The sequence below is a fragment of the Brassica napus genome, chromosome C9, assembly GCF_020379485.1.
Source record: "Brassica napus cultivar Da-Ae chromosome C9, Da-Ae, whole genome shotgun sequence".
In the NCBI taxonomy this organism is placed as follows: Eukaryota; Viridiplantae; Streptophyta; class Magnoliopsida; order Brassicales; family Brassicaceae; genus Brassica; species Brassica napus.
In genome coordinates, this window is record NC_063452.1 from 64,296,074 (window position 1) to 64,313,809 (window position 17,736).

Sequence of the window (17,736 nt, forward strand, 5' to 3'; positions counted from 1 at the left end):
ATACTGAAAAATCCTTTCAATGGCGCCATTTGCGACATCTTTGTTCTATTTTTCTGCAGCATTTTTATTCGAATGTGTGAATTGAAATATGAGGTCGTAACGATGTCTTAAAAAACAGGGTTAGGAGTCTATAGACGATCCTCTGAAGGATGAAGAAGGTCTTGCTTGACTCACTCACCTAACCGACCTCAAAAATATAAAATTAAGACAAGGAGAGGACGTGGCAGACCTCCTTTTTTTTTTTTCCCTCTAGAAGAACCCTAAACCCATCCGCATCCCCCAATTCGATAAATTTTTGGAGAAATTATCATTTCCTTCATCCTATTGATACGTGAACGATGGTAAGTTGTTGGGTCTATCTATCCCTTCTTCCCGTTAAATCTCGATGTTCTTCATCATAGATGCTCGTCGGAAAATCATGATTAGATGTGTGCTTATTGCCCAAACACCTCCGGAATCTCGTTTTTTTTTTATATATTGTTTTGGTGGTTTTAATAATAAAAAAGATATACGGAGAGGATATGTCTTTGCTCATCTTCTCTTTGATTCCAAAGTTCCTTTTTTTTTTTTCTTTTATTATTTTGTATCTGAGGTTTTACTTGTGTTTGTGGTTAAACAGGAAACGCCAATGGTTGCAGGTGCTGCTGTAGCGGCAGCTGCTTTAGCTGGTAGATATGGTATACTGGCTTGGCAAGCCTTCAAGGCCAGGCCACCCGCGGCTAGGATGCGCAGGTTTTATGAAGGTGGTTTCCAAACTGCCATGACACGGCGTGAAGCTGCTCTCATTCTTGGTGTTAGGTTTGTCATTCATTCCTCTTGCTTCTCAAATTGAAAAAATGGTCTAGCTAGAGTATGTTTAATAAATCCGACAAAGGCAATTGCACATTTGATTTAGTAGGTTTTGAAATTCTGAGAAGAACATTATAAAAAGATTTGGTAAGTGTCCTCCTGTGGTTTGACTGTGTGTTTGTGTTTATGGTGTTTTAACATACTAACAGGGAGAGGGTTGTGGCGGAGAAGGTGAAAGAAGCTCACAGGAGAGTGATGGTTGCAAACCACCCTGACGCTGGAGGTAGTCACTATCTCGCTTCCAAGATCAATGAAGCCAAAGATATTTTGCTTGGCAAATCCAATAACTCCGGCTCTGCTTTTTGATTGATACCAAACCCAATATGAAACTCTTTTTCATTTGATTATGTTTCTGAATTTAATATATATGAAGAATCATTTTTTATGGGTTCTTCTTATCACATCCATGATTAACTAACAGAAACAAAAACTGCGACACTAAGAGAAATCTTTTTAGTTAAATGTGTGACAGTAACAGTAAGTAGCAGACGTGCTATAAGAAATTGGACTGAATCCATCAGACAGACAACTGTAATATCAGAACGAGAAAAGCATTGACAGATTCTCATTCACCACTACTTGTAGAATGCAAAATGTGATCCAAAATAAAATTCTGTTTGGTGTAAAAACCCTATAGAATCCGAAGCAAAAAAAAAATATGTAGCTATCATTTCTATAGTTATCCACCTCTTTACTTCTTTACTCTTTGGTGGTTGTTGTAGCAGCACTAGTGTCCTTATGTGCGGCCTCTGTTTCGACTAGCGTCTCCTTTGTTTCTCTTACTTTCTCCAGCTGCCCTTTTGGTTCTCCGAATAAAGCATAGAAAATCTGTCTATGGCACTCATCACAGAAATAGAAGAACGAGAAGTGACCTTCATTTGGAATCTTATGTACAGTAGCTTCCGGTATCATCCTGCCAATGTAGTTACTCATCGATGGTGGAGCAACCCGATCTTCCATTCCCTGCAAGGACTCAAATTTAAACTTATGTTAAGATACACGAGACAGATTAACTAAAATAAGTTCTACAGATTTAACTATGGCGCAGAACTTACCTGCCATATGTGAATGGGTCTTCGAAACCCGACAAGTTCACATTCAGCTTCACTGTACATTGACATGAGCCAAGAGAGGACACCATTGGTTGTACATTTCTTCTGAGTGCGGAACTCTGAGAGAGTAAAGCCCCAACTCGATACTTGAAGCACGGATTCTTCTACAAATGGCTTTGTGATCCCTTGACGGACGGATTCCTCCACGTTCCTTTGGTAAAATTCTTGGAAAGTTGGGTCTTTGAGTAGAAGCTTATCCTGAAAGAAAGAAGACCAGTGCTAGCAAATGAGACTCTCTGCTTTGTTATCTAACCACGGATGAGAATTATACCTTTTCTCCTAGAGAAAGTGACATCCACTGATCGAGATGATCAAGTTTACCAGAGAGAAATGATCTACGGTAGAAGAAAGGGAGAAGGGCTGGAAACCGGCGAGCTAAAAAGTACATGAATTTCCTCTTGGTTAACCATTGCTCCCATGTTTTCACCATCTCTTCCTTGGCCATGCTTGGCTCATAAGGATTGATCACCGGAGCCACCATTGCAGCTCCTATAGTTTCACAAAACCAAACCCATTGAGCAACACTCTAGCCGATTCCAATACAAGTTTTTCTTGCAAACAATCACAGTGTCAAATGAAATGAAGCGTATAAGTCGTTATAGGGACATTGTTAGTACCTGCAATTTTCTCAGGGAAGTACTTCATTGCAGCCCATGTATGCATACTACCAGTAGAGTAGCCGAGCAACCAGAATTTCTCATCAATTCCAATAGCAGCCGCAAGGTTAATCAAATCCGAGGCAGATGAGCTAAGGTTTCGACTTCGGTGAGGATCACTCTCTCCAAACCCTGGAAGATCATACGAAACTAAACGGACACCATACTCCACAAGCAGTGACTTCTTCACTCCAGGTATGCCTTGAATAAGAAAAAAAATTCAACCATTAGAAGGCAAAAAACTAAACGTAAACAGAAACTGATGAAAAACTAATTGAATATACATTACCTGCAAGCCGAGAGGAGAGAAACGAATGAGGAGTAAGTAAAGAGTATCTTGCTCTTTCAGCTGGAACACCAAGCTCTTGGTAAGCTAAGTATCTACCATCAGGAAGCTGCACACGAGCTGCATTGGTGGGATGTACACGCAGTTTCCTTATCACCGCCACTGGTCTATCCTGCTCTGGGCTAAAGCTTAACGCTGCACTTGCAAAGAAGAATATGTCACAATGCAAGGAACATAGAGTCTCTTAATACATTTGTAAAACGGCATCCAGTTACCAGGCTTAGTACATGTTACTATTTGTAAAACGGCATGCAGTTTAATCAGGCTAATTACTAACTGTGAATGAGAGACTCTGAGAAGAACTAACACATTGTGATGATTTACCTGCGAGAGCTAAGAGGAAGACGAAGAAGATCACAGGCCACGCGTGAACCGGATCGCGATCCTCCGGCAAGTACTCGTTCATGAAGCTGAGCTTCTTCGAAACTCGAGCCGCCGGTTTCGCGAGCTTCCGCACGACGTACGAGTCCTCGGTGACCACCGTCTGCTCCACGATGTCCTTGCATCCTTTGGCGAGGTGGAGAAGCATCTCTCCCCATGATTTCATAAACCCCGTCACTTGATCTTTCAATGTCTCTCTCGCCTCGGATCCGGATCCATCCAAGTAACCCGACGATCTCTTCGAGGCGGATTCGGTAACGGCCGTCAAATCGATCGGCGCTCCGTCGTACCGCAATCCGGCGTCGACGAGACTCGCGAGCTCTTCCTGCCACGTAGGCACTCCTCTAATCTCATCCATCTTCGATTTTAAAATCCCTAATCCGAATTCTAAACCCGAACCACTGTAAAAAAAAAAACAGTTATATATATAAATTTTAAAGAAAGATGCGAGAGAATGAATGAGGTTGACACCTTTACAAAGCGTGAGTTTCAAGCTCTCTCTCAGTAACGAATCATTATCTCTCTTTTTTTTACTAAAGAAAGCGAAAGGAGACAAAAGTTTTCTCTTACCTCCGATTCGTATCTTCACCTAAACTTTATTCTTCCTTTACAATATTCTCCGTCGCCTCCTTGATTTGACTGGTGGCTACTAAGGTAGAAAGTCACACTCCGCCATTGACGAGATTCTCCGGCTCTCTCTCTCTCTCTTTGAAATTTCCTCTTTTCGTATTTTGCTGGCGCATTAATAAAATAGAAAGATGGACCACAGAATCGAAATTGCCTTTTTTGAAATAAACGGTTGTTGTTTGTACACGTCGGTCTCCGTGGTATCGACGGTTAAGTGGTGGGGGACCGGCTCAGCCAGTGAGTGTTGTACGGGGTGGGTTACTACTTTTGTGTGGCCTCGTTTACCTGTTAGAGCCGGTTTTTGTAAAGAGTGTGAGGCTGACGTGGCGGAGGTTGTAGGTAGGTTGCATGTGACTTGTATTCTTTAATAAGATAAAGGAGTATTTATACATACACGAGCGTATACATCATGTTCAAAAGAGGTTAATGGCAATTTATAAGCCCAATATGAGATGGGCCTATTATTTTATAAATGGGCTGGGGTATCGCTGATCCTTTACATATATTAGGAGTCACTAATAAAACTAGGTTTAGGGTTTTCAGTATCTACTCTTGCTTGCCGCATCAACCTCTTTGCTGTTGATCTTCACCTCCTTCGACGAACAAACATGGGGTACGTTTCACCTCTCTTAGATCCTTCTTCTCTCTGCTGTTATCTGTTTCTGTGAATTACGAGGGATTTAATCGAGTCTGCTATTATTTTCCTGCTGGAAATGGCTTCACGAGTCACCTTTTTGTTTTCATTGTGGTTTCTGATTATCATTGAGTTATGTAATGATTGTGAAGCAATGCGTCTCTGTTGATTATAGTTAAGTGACCGTCTTTCATCGTGTGAATGCTGATTTGAATCGCTGACTGAATGTTGGACCTGTTAGTTAAATCCATCTTTTTCCTTAATGTTTTGTTGTTGATGTGATGATGATATGGAACAGTAAGACAAGGGGTATGGGAGCTGGGCGCAAGCTCAAGAGGCTCCGTATCAATCAGAGGTGGGCTGACAAGCAGTACAAGAAGTCCCATCAGGGTAACGAGTGGAAGAAGCCTTTTGCTGGTTCTTCCCACGCCAAGGGTATTGTTCTTGAGAAAATGTAAGGCCAATCAAAAATATAGTAATTTTAGTTTAGATATTGGAGCTGATGGGTCTCTTTGATTTGATTGATTATTCAGCGGTATTGAGGCTAAACAGCCTAACTCTGCTATCCGTAAGTGTGCTAGAGTTCAGCTTATCAAGAACGGAAAGAAGATTGCCGCTTTTGTCCCCAACGATGGTTGCTTGAACTACATTGAGGAAAATGTAAGTCTGATCGTCTTAAAGCCTTTGTAACTGATCATTTGACATTAGTATTTTTTTCTGTCAAAATGTTGAATTTTCCTCTGTTGCTGTTGTTGTTGCAGGACGAGGTGTTGATTGCTGGGTTTGGTCGTAAGGGTCATGCCGTCGGAGATATTCCCGGAGTCAGGTTCAAGGTCGTCAAGGTTTCTGGTGTCTCACTCTTGGCCCTCTTCAAGGAGAAGAAGGAGAAGCCAAGATCTTAAGATATTGCATCAAGCTTTTGAAATTTGTTTTGATGTTATAAGCACCTTTTGTTAGTTCAGTTTTTGAAAACTCTTATGTTCTGTTCTATTCTACGCAAAGGTTCCTGAACTCGATGTGTTTAATCACTTTTTCAATGAATCTTAATTTATAAAATATTTCTGTCTCATCATCAAATATACTAAATGTTTGTGTTTTTTTTTTTCATTTTTAACCTTTAATTCAAAATCTCTTATTGTCACACTAACCTTTAATCTTAATTTATATTCAAATAATTTGATGTGTTTAAACGTTCATAATGGAGCCAACTTGTTAACTATACAATTCTACAGAAAAATCGAAATACAATTAATCTGACGTCAGAGAATACATATACAATCTTCTGTGTGATTCAACTCTAAAGCCTTATTATGATACCTATTTTAACAAATGGCTTTTGCTTAAATAACTAATGCTACAAAGTAAATTACGAGAAAGTGTTGGATACATTTTGAACATGGCTTTGCTTGATGGAAATGAAGACATTGCGCTTGTGGGAAAGTCTTGTAGCCATTGCAACAAGCTCTTCAAAACCTGATGCATCAAGGTAACCCACCAAGAGCACAACCATTGTTTCCAGACTTCTTGTGCTTCTCAGCAAACGCTCCACGAACGAAGCCACAAGATTGGACTCTGCGTACTTCCCCACCAACATTGAAATGGTCTCCATAGATCCCGGGAAGGCCGTGTCTTTTGATCTCCAGCATTGACGCTGGTTCAAGCTATGTGAACGCAAGTAACTGTTCAAATGTGCTTCCTGCGACACAGGAAAACAAAATATTCATAACAAAATAAATGTCAACATCTCAGATACTAACAGTATATTAGAAGGATGATAAAAAGAGGTTTTTAGTTGGTAAAGATACCGATATGATGCTGCATTTCACGGTATGAATCGTTAGCTTTCGTAATGCAGGTGAGTTCTGTAGAAGCCTTGTTATACCAGGAACAACAGACCGAACAATCATCGTTTCAAGAGTCAAACATTCGACCTTGAGCGTCGGGAAACGTACATCACAGAGCGCCGCAAGAGACAACATCTAAAAGCCACATGCACATAAACACAAAGTACAACAAGACAAGATCCATTGGTCAAAATTTACTTCGAATGTTCATTTACTTATACCTTATTGGCTAACATATACCTGGAGAAAGGTAGCACCAACGGTAAGCTTCTCAACATTCTGCAACTTCGCCAGCATCTTCACCACGTTCCCTTGAAGAAAATCACCAGTAAGTGTTCCAAGATCGCAGAAGTAAATGTTCAAATTAGCTTCTTTCAAACAAGACACATCCACTAATCTACACGGTAACCTCGAGTGTCTCAATCTCAAACAATGCACATGCGGCGCCACAATCTCCGTCGGTCCGAGAAACCAATCGCTCCGATCAATCTCCAATCTCACCACACGCGGCGAACGGCTCAGATCAAGACACCGAAACTCGTCGCAGAACATCAGCTCCAAGCTCTCAAGCAGCGGACAGCCAGAGAGAATCTTGACAAGGGCGTCGTCGGAGAGCTTACAGTAACTCAAAGACAAGCTCTTTAGCGACGTCCACGACACGTCACGCTTAGGTTTCATCACAACGGATCCAGACTCGATCAAGAGCTCCTTCACGGTAGAGTTGGCGTAGAAGGAGTCGGGGAAGTCGTAGTCCCTGACACGTGTATCACGAAACTCGAGAGAGAGCTTCTCCGCGTGACGGTTGACGGCGAACTCGATCCAGGTGTCGACGTGCTGGATCCTATTGGCTAAGCATGTTCGGAGGTGAAAGGTCGCGACTTTGGGAGACGAGAAGGTGGATAAGGTTTTGTTTATCGATCTGGCGACCACTCTGTGGCTGTCGATGGAGAGGGAAGGGGTCTCGGACCAGACGTGTCTCCATCGCTTGGACAGGGCGGAGGTTCTGATCGCTGACTTTGTCGGAATTGAGGAGAGGATGAGGTGGAGAATCGCGTCTGGTAGAGAGCTGATGAAATCGTGACCGTCGGTTGGATCTTCGCCGTTCATTTTGTTTTCGGTGAGGGATGATTGGAAAGGGTTTCAACGGCCTCCGGTAGTGACGCCGTTTTGCTGTCGGGAAATTTCAGCCGTGGCTATTATCCATCCGAGTCTCAAAATATCTTTTTGTGTGTAAAAAGTGGTGTTAAATGTCGCTATATATTTGATTAGCGTATTCTCGTGAAAATAATAAAAGTTAGGTACTTAAAAGGTAATATTTTCATAATATAAATTATTTATTACAAAATCTGGTTTTAAACTTTTAAAAACACTGTTGCAGAATAGTGATAGATTTCATGATAAGTGAGAATCAATACTATGGATTGGTTTTTGAGAGACAGAGTGTGTGGTGTATTCTTGGTGCGAACAATGAGTTGTTACTTGAGCATAGTGGAGACCTTGTTGTTGCGTGAAAGTGATGAAGCAACTTGAAACAGCTCGTGCAAAACTTTGTTACAACTTACAAGGATAGAGGAGAATAATATAAGTGAACACAAGAACATCAAAGCCTCTGATGACACACATAGATTTGACTTTATTGTAAGCGTTCCTTAACTTGATTTATACACTTGACGTGTAACATTTTATTAGTTGATTCATCTACTGAGCAATCTTATATCTAAAGCTTATAAATATGAGCAACACCCAAATATACTCCTGTAAAATTTTACTCAAAAAAGTTCATATATAAAAATAATTCAGTCTTTGTGTTTCACTCTCTAACATGTTTTTATAATATTAAAAACCAAATAACACACATAATACAAATATTTAGCGTTTGAGCACAATGGAGACATTATTGTTGTTAGAAAGCGTTGGAATCATCTGAAGTCCAAACCATCTTGCATCACTAACAACATATTCCAACCCTACCACCAACGTCTCTAGTGTTTTTACGTTTCTTATCACCATTTCCATGAACGAAGCCATGAGCTTCCACATTTCATCCTTACAACGTATCATCCTACAAAACTCAAGTGAGGTAGGAAATACCTCATATTTTGATCTCCAGCATTCATCGCGATTCAAACCTTCTGAATCCATATATCTGTCCAGATCCCTGTCCTGTAGAGGATAACAAAGTTATCACAAAAGCATATAACACTTGTGACTGTTCAAAAAGATCAATTTTATATACATTAGCGCCGCCCAATAAAAAGTGAAAGACATTGTCCATGGCACCTTCCTAGTCAGTTACTAGTTTGCATGGTCTTATTAAAATACAAGAAAATGAAAGATGTTTATGAGGAAAAAATACCTGTATGCCGACCTGGTATCCCGCGTGTGCTATTAGCATTTTTAGCTCAGGTGAATTCTGTAGTAACCTTGCTAAACCAGGAATAACATATCTTGTAAAATTTGTTTCAACAGTCAAAGTTTCAACCTTGAACGTTGGGAAAGGAACACCATGGAGCTCAGCGAGAGAGAGAATCTATCAAACACAATAAAAAAGGGTCATGATAAGCTAATGAAATATAAATCTCTACTTTGCAAGAACATACGCATATTGGCTTTAAAATTCTTTTAAGACAATGAAACTAAAGATAAATAATGAATACAAAATAATGGTTAGGCTCGTGCATAAACTGTTATCCCCAGTACAAGAGAAGGTTCCATAGTCTTATATTAATCATCAAATAAAGAGTGACTCTGCGACATATAAATTTTTTAGCCGTCCTTAACTAGAGAATGGTAAACAAAGTAATTAATATACCTCAAGAATGGGTCCGGTAAAAGTAAGCCTCTTAACGTTTTGTAATTTTGCAAGCATTTTTAACACCATGGTTTGGAGAAAATCAGCATTCAAAAGACGGCAAAGGTTCACTGAATCAATTATGTCAATGCTAGCTTCGGTCAAAGAAGAGACATCCACTAAAGTAGGTGGTGGCTCACTAGAGTTGCTCAAACTCAAATAATGGACGTGCGGAGCTACAATCTCGGTTGGCCCTGGGCACCAGAGAATCTTTAGTCTTCTCAAACTAGGTGATTTACTCAGATCAAGACGTTGAGGTCCTGTACAGTAATCCAACCTCAAGGTTTCAAGAACTGGAGAGCCAGAGAGAATATTAGCAACAGATTCATCGTAGAGATGACAGTCCCACAATTTTAACTTCCTTAGGGATTTCAAAGATACTGTGCATCCCGGAATCATCATATCACAATGCCAAATGCAGAGCTGCTTTAAGGAGGAACTGAGATAGAAGATCTTCTCGAAAACGTGATTAGGGTAACAATCGAAGAAAAGAGACAGCTTCTCCACATTGCGGGACACAACAAACTCGATCCAGCTATTCATCTCGTGTTCACGTAAATTTCGTGGCATACGAAGATGACAACTCGTGATTTTCGGAGCCCTGTATAGAATTAGGGTTTGGCTTATATCTTGAGCCGTCAGCTGTCGCCTAATTCCATATCTGTGGAAACAATCAAAGTCGAGAAAAGGTGTCTCGCACCATACATGCCTCCACCCTCTGGACAACACCGACGTTCTGATCGCATACTGAGTTCGAATAAATGAGAGGATATGGTGAAGGATCTCAGGCGGCATCGAGCTGATCATATCAACACCATCGACTGAAGGATCCATTGCACGTTTGATTTTGCGGTACCAAGGGTTTCTATGACGATTTCTTTATAAAGCTCGATCGAATTCAAGAATTTTTAATAAGAATAACTCTTTTATTAATCTTAAAGAAAATAACTCAAAACCTTAAACATTCAAACTCATAAGTTATGTCACACTTTGGCATTTCCTTGTATTTTTTTTTTTTTTTTTTTTTTGAAACACAACTTTCATTAAAACTTAACTTCAAGGACTACAAGGGAAAGAGGGAATTAGACATCTTCTTGAAGACAAATCATAAACTAAAATGAAAAATGAGATCAAACAGGATAAGTCTCCATATGAAGTTGACAGCGAATTCAAAACAAAGTTTGAATGCGTCGAAGAAGCTACAACAAAGTCGGATAGCTGAGAAATAGTCACAAGTGACGTTGAGGGACAACCCTCACCAACGAGAAAAACCGAAGTAGTCTCGATTGCACTTTCTGGCCCCGTACAGACCGCTACGCAAAGTAACAAACCGGTAAGTAAGTTGAAACAAGGACTCAGCAGAGAATCCGAGAGAGCATCTCCGTTCATAGAAGGGAGGCATAGTTGTGAAAAACTCTCCTCGTTTGAGGAGGATGATGAAACCCATACCAGAGTTGGTGAACCCACATAAAAATTCTTCCAAAAGAGATGATATTGTAATAATCTCAGCTTATTGATCCCGAAGAATCCATCGAACATCTTTAATATAACCAAAAAGACCATAACCACAGCTATATATCGCATGTTTTGATTTGAAAATATGGGCTTTAGGTTCTTGGTAATCACCTTAGCAAAATTCGAGACGTCGTTGATCGAAATTGAAGGTCGGAGATGGTGCAGTAGCCGTCGACTGAGAGATAGATGGTACTCACCGGCGGAGAGACGAGCTCACCGGAGCAAGCTGAGTGACCATCGAACCCAGATGTAGAGAAAGACGTTCGGTGATGATATGCAGATCCGCCGTTGAGGAAGGGGCACGCAAGGGGAGATGGCAGCTCACTAGGAGGAGAGGAAAGTGAAGATCTTCCGATGAGATTCGGATCTGAGCTTGAGTTGCCTTGCACTCTAGCACCATATGAGTAGAAAGGAGCGACATGCGGTAGTTTTGCTGTCTCACTTCCCGGAGATGGAAAGCAAGAGCTTGAGCGTTGAGAGCTTAGCTCCATGATAAGTTGAAGAACTCGGCTAAGGTCGACAGTATAGCTTTTCCGTAGACAGCCAGAGTGAAGTTCACCAGGAAACGTTCCCGTGAACCTGAGAACAACGGTGGTGAGAGAATCCTCTCGACTCATCGCTGGAGAGCAGACCGAGCAAGTAAGAAGAACCGTCAGGAGGACTATAGTGGAAACGAGGAGCCGAAGCTCATGTCTCCGACAAAGGCTCCGTCGGGTATCCTTTTCTTCGGTTTGCAAAAGGCTACGACTCCGTAGCATCTGAAATTTGAAGTGAGCAGCGAACAGTGGGATGAAGGCAGAAGACAGCGGCGACGAGAGAGACCAGCGACGGCGGGAAAACGCGTCGCCGGCGCCGGAAGACATTGAAATTCGGTGTACCTCGAGCCCCGTGCCTGGGAGCGTTTAGGGCGAACTCTGTAGGTGTACCGAATATTGTTTAACCTTTGGCATTTCCTTGTATAAAGATTATAATTCCTAATCTTATTAAGTTTAACATATTTACTCATAAATAAGTATATTTCCTAATCTCATAACTCAACCATGATTAGAAACTTGAAACTCAAGTTACTTCAAGCTTAGCTCAATAACTTATACCATAGTTATGACACAATTGGCACTTTTTATCTAGGGTTTATTACAGTAAACTTAAGAAAATTTGCAAAATAAAATAAAATAAAATAAAATAATTCATTTTTCTCATAATTATTACTAATATTTAAATCACATTAAAAAAAAACTTACAAAATTCAGTTTTCTCAAAAATTCTGAACCACAATCAAAGCCTGTATTATCGTTTATCAGCTAAGAGAAAAGAAACAAAAAAATATTATGAGTTTACAAATCTCTTTTGGAATGCCTTAAGCAAGGAGTCAACAAGGAGCTGCTTTACAGTAGAATTGGTGTAAAAGCCATCAGGAAAATCGTAATCCCTGACACGAGTATGACGAAACTCAAGAGACAGCTATCAATGTTTATCGTCTGGTAACCACTCTATGAGTGTCGAGTGAGAGAGAAGGTGTCTCGCACCAAACATGTCTCCATCGTTTGGACAAGACGGAGGTTTTGATTGTAGGCTTTGTCGGAATAGCGGAGAGGATAAAATGGAGAATCGCGTCGGGTAGATTCCATAAGTGAGCATCAATACTATAGTTTTGAGAGACAGAGTGTGTATTCTTGGTTTCAACAAGAGTTGTTGATCATCATTTTAGAGACCTTGTTGTTGCGAGAAAGTGATGGAACCACTAAAAACAGCTCTTGATATTTTTTGTTACAAGGATAGAGGAGAACAATATAAATGAACATATAAATCCAGGCTCAAGAACATCAAAGCCTGGTGATACCAATATACATTTGACTTTCTTGTAAGCGTTCCTTAACTTGATTTATTTACTAGACGTGTAACATTTTATTAGTGAATTTACCTATTGAGCAATCTTACATCTACAGCTAGCTTTTAATGAGTAGACACATTGGTCGAGAGAAAGACACTGACGCAATGGTTATTTAGGCAGAGAAGCAACACCCGAAATAGTACTCCTGTAAAATTTCACTCAAAAACTTCATATATGTGTTTTGTTTCACTCTCTAACATGTTTTGAAATATTAAGACCAAACAAAAGTCTGATACAAAATATTTAGCGTTTGAGCACAATGGAAACATTATTGTTGTTAGAAAGTGACTGAAGCATCTGAAGCAACTCTTCAAACCATCTTGCATCACTACCTTTGGGTTTATTACATTCCAACCCTACCACCAACGTCTCAAGTCTTTTTACGTTTCTCATCACCATTTCCATGAACGAAGCCATGAGTTTCCACGTTCCATCCTTACAACTCATCACACTACCAAACTCAAGTAAGGTAGGAAATATCTCATATTTTGATCTCCAGCATTCATCCGGATTCAAACTTTCTGAATCCATATATCTGTCCAGATCCCTGTCCTGTAGGGGATAAAAAAAGTTATCACAAAAGCATACAACACTTGTGATTGTACAAAAATATTAATTTTATATTGATTAATCCCAAAATAAGTTAAAGACATTGTTCTTGCTTTCTTGGCACGTTCCTAGTCAGTTATAGTAGTTTGCATTGTCTTATTAATAAAAAGAGGTTTAGGAGAAAAAAAATACCGGTATGCCGAACAAGCGTGTCGCGTGTGCTATTAGCTTTTCTAGCTCAGGTGAATTTTGTAATAACCTTGCTAAACCAGGAATAACAGATCTTGTAAACCTTGTTTCAACAGTCAAAGTTTCAACCTTGAATGTTGGGAAAGGAACACCACGGAGCTCGACGAGAGATAGAATCTAGATAGCAAAAAAGAAAACGATGAAAAGGGTCATGATGAGCTAATGAAACATAAATCTCTACATTGCAAGAACTTACGCATATGGGTTTAAACGTTTTTAAACAGTGAACCCCTTAATAATTTAAACATCAAACAAACACTGACTCTACGCTATAGAAAGCTTTAGCTCTACTCAATTATAACTAGAGAGTGCAATAAGAATGGTAAGGAAATATACCTGGAGAACGGTTCCGGTAAAAGTAAGCCTCTTAACGTTTTGTAATTTGGCAAGCAATTTTAGCACCATGGTTTGAAGAAAATTAAGATTCAAAGGAGGGCTGTAATTGTCCACGACAATGTGAATTCTAGCTTCGGCCAGCGAAGAAACATCCACTAAAGTACATGGTCCGTCATTAAAGCTTTCCAAACTCAAATAATGGAGGTGTGGCGCTACAATCTCGGTTGGCTCTTTGCGCAAGTAAATCACCAGTCTCCTCAAACTACGTGATTTACTCAGATCAAGACGCTGAGGTCCTCTACAATAGTCCAATTCCAAGGTTTCAAGAACTGGAGAGCCAGAGAGAATATTAGGAATAGATTCATCATTGAGATTACATTCACCCAATGTCAGATTCCTTAGGGATTTCCAAGACACTACTGCTATCATATCAAAATTCCGAATGCAGAGCTGCGTTAAGGAGGAACTGAGAAAGAAGATCTTTTCTAAAACGTGATCATTAGGAAGACCATCCAAGACAAGAGACAGCTTCTCCACATTGCGGGAGAGAACAAACTCGATCCAGCTATTAATCTCGTGTTCACGGATATTTCGTGACATACTAAGATGAAAACTCGTGACTTTAGGTGATCTGTAGGAACGTATGGTTTGGTTTATATCTCGAGCCGTCAGCTGTCGCCTATGTCCATGTATGTAGGAACAATCAAAGTCGAGAAAAGGTGTGTGGCACCATATATGCCTCCATCCTCTGGACAAGGCAGAAGTTCTAATCGCGAACTGAGTTGGAATAAACGAGAGAATGTGGTGGAGGATCTCTTGTGGCATCGAACTGATGATATCAACAGTACCATCCACTGAAGAATCCATTGCACGGTTGATTTTGTGGTACCTAGGGTTTCTATGACGTTTTCATCGTAGCTGCCGTCTCAATTGGCTTTTCATCGTAGGGTTTATTTGCTTGGTTACAGTAAACTTAAGAAAACTAGTTGCATAGCGCGGGGTCGGCTACATTATAGGTGTATTGTATAGTTTTGTTTACGGGATTTTATTGTTTTTTGTCTATAATGTGATTGATGGGACTTTGGATATTACATAAGTTGATGAGTTTGATATAAGAATGAACGATGAAGTCATATGTTGATATTTTTATATCTTATATGTTCAAAGTTGAGGGTGATGGAACTTGTTAGTGTTTACTTAGGTAGTTGTTTGTATATAAATCAAATAGTGCATGGAAAAAGATAATAAATTTAGATTTAAAATGTTAGGGTTTCAAAATAACTGAGCCTTGAATCTGTGGTTTAGTCTAATACTGAAAAAACTGTTAGGATTTCAACTCCTTTTTTTTTCTATGTCGGGAATGTGGGCACTAATTTCCCGATTCATGTAGGTAAAATTGTTTCTTAGTTTGTGAGATTGAAAAGCGTAGATTGATTTTAAGCATGATTGATGAGAGGTTTACTTGCATCAGCTTCGTCTGCCGTGGGTGTTGAGTTTCGTCGGCGCCAGATGTTAGACATGCAAGAGAGAAGATCTGAATATGTTAATTTCGTGTTTTGTTTTTTCTTCTCTCGTGTTTTGTGGATTCCACTCTTTGCTCAGGCTGTACAAAAGATGAAGTCTGGCTAGGCCGTCTCACTTCTCTGAAGTATTCCCTTGATTAACCTCCCACCAACATCTATCTTCTGATTCTGTCTTGAAGTCGATGAGCTTCCAGAAAAATTAGCTTTCATCTGCTGTTCCGCTTGGAATGGAGAGTTCTGAAATGCCGCATAAAAAATATATTGGCAAATAACTAATGATTGTCAACAACTATCACTATACTAAATAGAAAATAAATCAAGGTTTTTTGTTCTGCACAAACTAAAATCTTACAACAGGGTTGTCACGGTCTTTTTTCAGGAGCAAGATCTTTTTCTTCCCAGAAACCATAGTCAATGCAATTCTTGGGAGAGAGCTATCCATGACAGAGGCTAAAGTTGCGTAGATGAAAAAATAGATCAGAAACACAGTAGATTTTTTCAGATAAGGAAAATATGGGATAAGTTGTTGACTAATTACCAGTTTCAGTTGTGGGTATGTCATTCCACTTGAATTTGCCTGATTGTAATCTTGCTTGGAGCTGCCAAATATGCCATGTTTACCAATTTCTAGGTTTGTGTTCGCAATCACTTAGAGCACCTAGCAACCTCAAAACGATCGACTTTCACAATGGAATCTGCTTTCAAAGATGGCATGTAATGATTAGCATGTCTGACGGGAGTAAACCCATGAATCACGGAATCTGCAAATAGTATTATCCAACAAAGAATCAGGAAATAAATTAAAACAATTATGTTAAATAAGTGTGATAAATCGAAGATTAACTTACCTTTTCATCGAGGAAAAGAACCGTGATTCCCACAAACTCCCTGTCTTTCTTGAAGTTCAGGGAATCCCAGAAGCGGAGGAAGCCAGAGGCTATGCTCTGACTACTAAGACCAAGACGGAGAGACTCGAAGGTTGAGTGTCGGACGCCGGGACGCCGGTTTGACGAACTGGAGAGGCAGAGAGAAACATTTTCTAAAAGATGGTTAAAGCTAAGAGGAATCAATGAGTTTTGTGGAGATGCAGATTGAGTTCATCAAAGATGAGAATCATATATATATGGTTTACAGAGAGGCTACAAATCAGGAACATTTATGATCAAGCGATTTAAGATGGAGACATGAAGAGTTCACCGGTGAAAAAATAGATTACGAACATACACACGGCGCAACTCTATAACTCAGACTTGTTTGAGACAATGATGAAAATAACCCATATTAAACTACAACAATTTACAGTATAGGAAAACCATAATTGTTGCAAACTTAAGCTTTTTTCATATAACGTGATGAATCTCATTTAAAAATGAAACCCATAACACACTTGTAGGCCCGACCCTCAGAGGAAGCCGAAGAAGCAATGACTTCCGACCTTCATAAATATATATTAGGTTCGGCCATCAATGTACAAAGGTATCAGTTAGCTTAGTGGTATAAATGTTGGTGTTTATATCTCAATAACCCGGGTTCGAGCCATAGGCTTGACACTTTTTTACACTTTTTAAAAGTGGAGCCCACAAAACGATGACGTGGCGCGCTGAGGAGTGAGCAAAAACTGATCTATTTTTTTTTTTTTGACAACATCAACTAAAAAACTAACTAGAAACTCCAACCGGTATAGCAAGCCAAACCGGTGGGATTGAATCAGTTTCTCATAACTTTTATATTTAACTTATATTAAAAAAAACTTACATAATTCGATTTTTCTCAAAATGCCAACAACCTAATTCTGAACCACAATCCAAGCTTGTAGTATCGTTTATTAGCTAAAAGAAAAGAAACAAAAAAATATTACGAGTTTACAAATCTCTTTTGGAATGGCCATAAGCAAGGAGTCAACATGGAGCTGCTTTACAGTAGAATTGTTGTGGAAGTGATGTAGCGGAAGCTTCTAGGATAGAACTAGAGATCCGTTGATTCTGAGAATACCCGAAAAACTAGAATAACACAAGGATCTTATTTAGTCTAAGAATATCTAAGATCAATATCTTCTTATATTCGTTGAGATCACTAATGATCTAAGCCGAAAACAAGGATTAAAGAAAAATCTCTTAACTTTTATTAATCAAATCATAAACTCATAAATTACATAAAACCATGGCCTCAAAAGACTATACATAAGAAAACATAAAAGCCCTAAAACATTAGAAATAATTATCTTAATAATAAATAAATTCTAAACAAAACACTAAATAAATAAGATATTTATTCTAAATATCTTCTCTACATCATTCTCTCCGGGCTGGAAAGATTCGTCCTCGAATCGTAACGGTTGTTGGCATTCATCTTTTTTCTTCTTCTTTTTCTATT

At 39.5% G+C, this 17,736-nt stretch overlaps 6 protein-coding genes across 7 annotated transcripts; 2 read left to right on the forward strand and 4 right to left on the reverse strand.

Moving 5' to 3' along the window:
- The first annotated feature begins 36 nt into the window (after positions 1-36).
- On the forward strand, positions 37-1,234 carry LOC106410310 (mitochondrial import inner membrane translocase subunit TIM14-3). Its single transcript, XM_013850805.3, has 3 exons — positions 37-341; positions 620-798; positions 999-1,234. Exons 1-3 carry the CDS (start codon positions 339-341, stop codon positions 1,153-1,155), a joined length of 339 nt encoding a protein of 112 aa, XP_013706259.1. The 5' UTR covers positions 37-338; the 3' UTR covers positions 1,156-1,234.
- A 54-nt stretch (positions 1,235-1,288) lies between these two features.
- Positions 1,289-4,119, reverse strand: LOC106410307. Of its 2 annotated transcripts, none has more exons than XM_013850798.3 (7): positions 3,915-4,119; positions 3,288-3,745; positions 2,907-3,098; positions 2,579-2,818; positions 2,233-2,450; positions 1,905-2,159; positions 1,289-1,812 (listed from the first exon to the last, which is right to left on the reverse strand). In XM_013850798.3, the coding sequence occupies exons 2-7, from the start codon at positions 3,700-3,702 to the stop codon at positions 1,549-1,551; spliced, it is 1,584 nt and encodes a 527-aa protein (XP_013706252.2). In that variant the 5' UTR covers positions 3,703-3,745; positions 3,915-4,119; the 3' UTR covers positions 1,289-1,548. The 2 variants fall into 2 exon arrangements, with proteins under 2 accessions (XP_013706252.2, XP_013706253.2); XM_013850799.3 differs by having other exon boundaries at positions 3,816-4,060.
- Positions 4,120-4,367: 248 nt separating this feature from the next.
- Positions 4,368-5,674, forward strand: LOC106410309 (40S ribosomal protein S23-2). Its single transcript, XM_013850804.3, has 4 exons — positions 4,368-4,584; positions 4,904-5,059; positions 5,139-5,265; positions 5,367-5,674. The coding sequence occupies exons 1-4, from the start codon at positions 4,580-4,582 to the stop codon at positions 5,505-5,507; spliced, it is 429 nt and encodes a 142-aa protein (XP_013706258.1). The 5' UTR covers positions 4,368-4,579; the 3' UTR covers positions 5,508-5,674.
- A 155-nt stretch (positions 5,675-5,829) lies between these two features.
- LOC106411158 (F-box/LRR-repeat protein At5g02910) lies at positions 5,830-7,685 on the reverse strand. Its single transcript, XM_013851858.3, has 3 exons — positions 6,690-7,685; positions 6,411-6,584; positions 5,830-6,301 (listed from the first exon to the last, which is right to left on the reverse strand). The coding sequence occupies exons 1-3, from the start codon at positions 7,554-7,556 to the stop codon at positions 5,972-5,974; spliced, it is 1,371 nt and encodes a 456-aa protein (XP_013707312.1). The 5' UTR covers positions 7,557-7,685; the 3' UTR covers positions 5,830-5,971.
- A 140-nt stretch (positions 7,686-7,825) lies between these two features.
- LOC106408818 (putative F-box/LRR-repeat protein At3g28410) lies at positions 7,826-10,828 on the reverse strand. The gene is made up of 2 exons (XM_048768388.1): positions 9,262-10,828; positions 7,826-8,979 (listed from the first exon to the last, which is right to left on the reverse strand). Exons 1-2 carry the CDS (start codon positions 10,132-10,134, stop codon positions 8,734-8,736), a joined length of 1,119 nt encoding a protein of 372 aa, XP_048624345.1. The 5' UTR covers positions 10,135-10,828; the 3' UTR covers positions 7,826-8,733.
- A 2,631-nt stretch (positions 10,829-13,459) lies between these two features.
- Positions 13,460-15,964, reverse strand: LOC106408817 (putative F-box/LRR-repeat protein At3g28410). The gene has a single exon (XM_048768390.1). It carries the CDS (start codon positions 14,705-14,707, stop codon positions 13,796-13,798), a length of 912 nt encoding a protein of 303 aa, XP_048624347.1. The 5' UTR covers positions 14,708-15,964; the 3' UTR covers positions 13,460-13,795.
- Positions 15,965-17,736: the final 1,772 nt, after the last annotated feature.

Coding starts and splice junctions, on each gene's coding strand:
- LOC106410307 (XM_013850798.3), bottom strand. CDS start 3,702: ATGGATGAGATTAGAGGAGTGCCTACGTGGCAGGAAGAGCTCGCGAGT. Junction 3,099..3,287: donor CTTCCTCTTAGCTCTCGCAG/GTAAATCATCAC, acceptor TTGCAAGTGCAG/CGTTAAGCTTTAGCCCAGAG. Junction 2,160..2,232: donor CACTTTCTCTAGGAGAAAAG/GTATAATTCTCA, acceptor TCTTTCTTTCAG/GATAAGCTTCTACTCAAAGA.
- LOC106411158 (XM_013851858.3), bottom strand. CDS start 7,556: ATGAACGGCGAAGATCCAACCGACGGTCACGATTTCATCAGCTCTCTA. Junction 6,585..6,689: donor TTGGTGCTACCTTTCTCCAG/GTATATGTTAGC, acceptor TGTGGCTTTTAG/ATGTTGTCTCTTGCGGCGCT. Junction 6,302..6,410: donor TGAAATGCAGCATCATATCG/GTATCTTTACCA, acceptor CCTGTGTCGCAG/GAAGCACATTTGAACAGTTA.
- LOC106410310 (XM_013850805.3), top strand. Junction 799..998: donor GCTCTCATTCTTGGTGTTAG/GTTTGTCATTCA, acceptor ACATACTAACAG/GGAGAGGGTTGTGGCGGAGA.
- LOC106410309 (XM_013850804.3), top strand. Junction 5,060..5,138: donor GGTATTGTTCTTGAGAAAAT/GTAAGGCCAATC, acceptor TTGATTATTCAG/CGGTATTGAGGCTAAACAGC. Junction 5,266..5,366: donor TGAACTACATTGAGGAAAAT/GTAAGTCTGATC, acceptor TTGTTGTTGCAG/GACGAGGTGTTGATTGCTGG.
- LOC106408817 (XM_048768390.1), bottom strand. CDS start 14,707: ATGGATTCTTCAGTGGATGGTACTGTTGATATCATCAGTTCGATGCCA.
- LOC106408818 (XM_048768388.1), bottom strand. CDS start 10,134: ATGGATCCTTCAGTCGATGGTGTTGATATGATCAGCTCGATGCCGCCT. Junction 8,980..9,261: donor TTACCGGACCCATTCTTGAG/GTATATTAATTA, acceptor TGTGTTTGATAG/ATTCTCTCTCTCGCTGAGCT.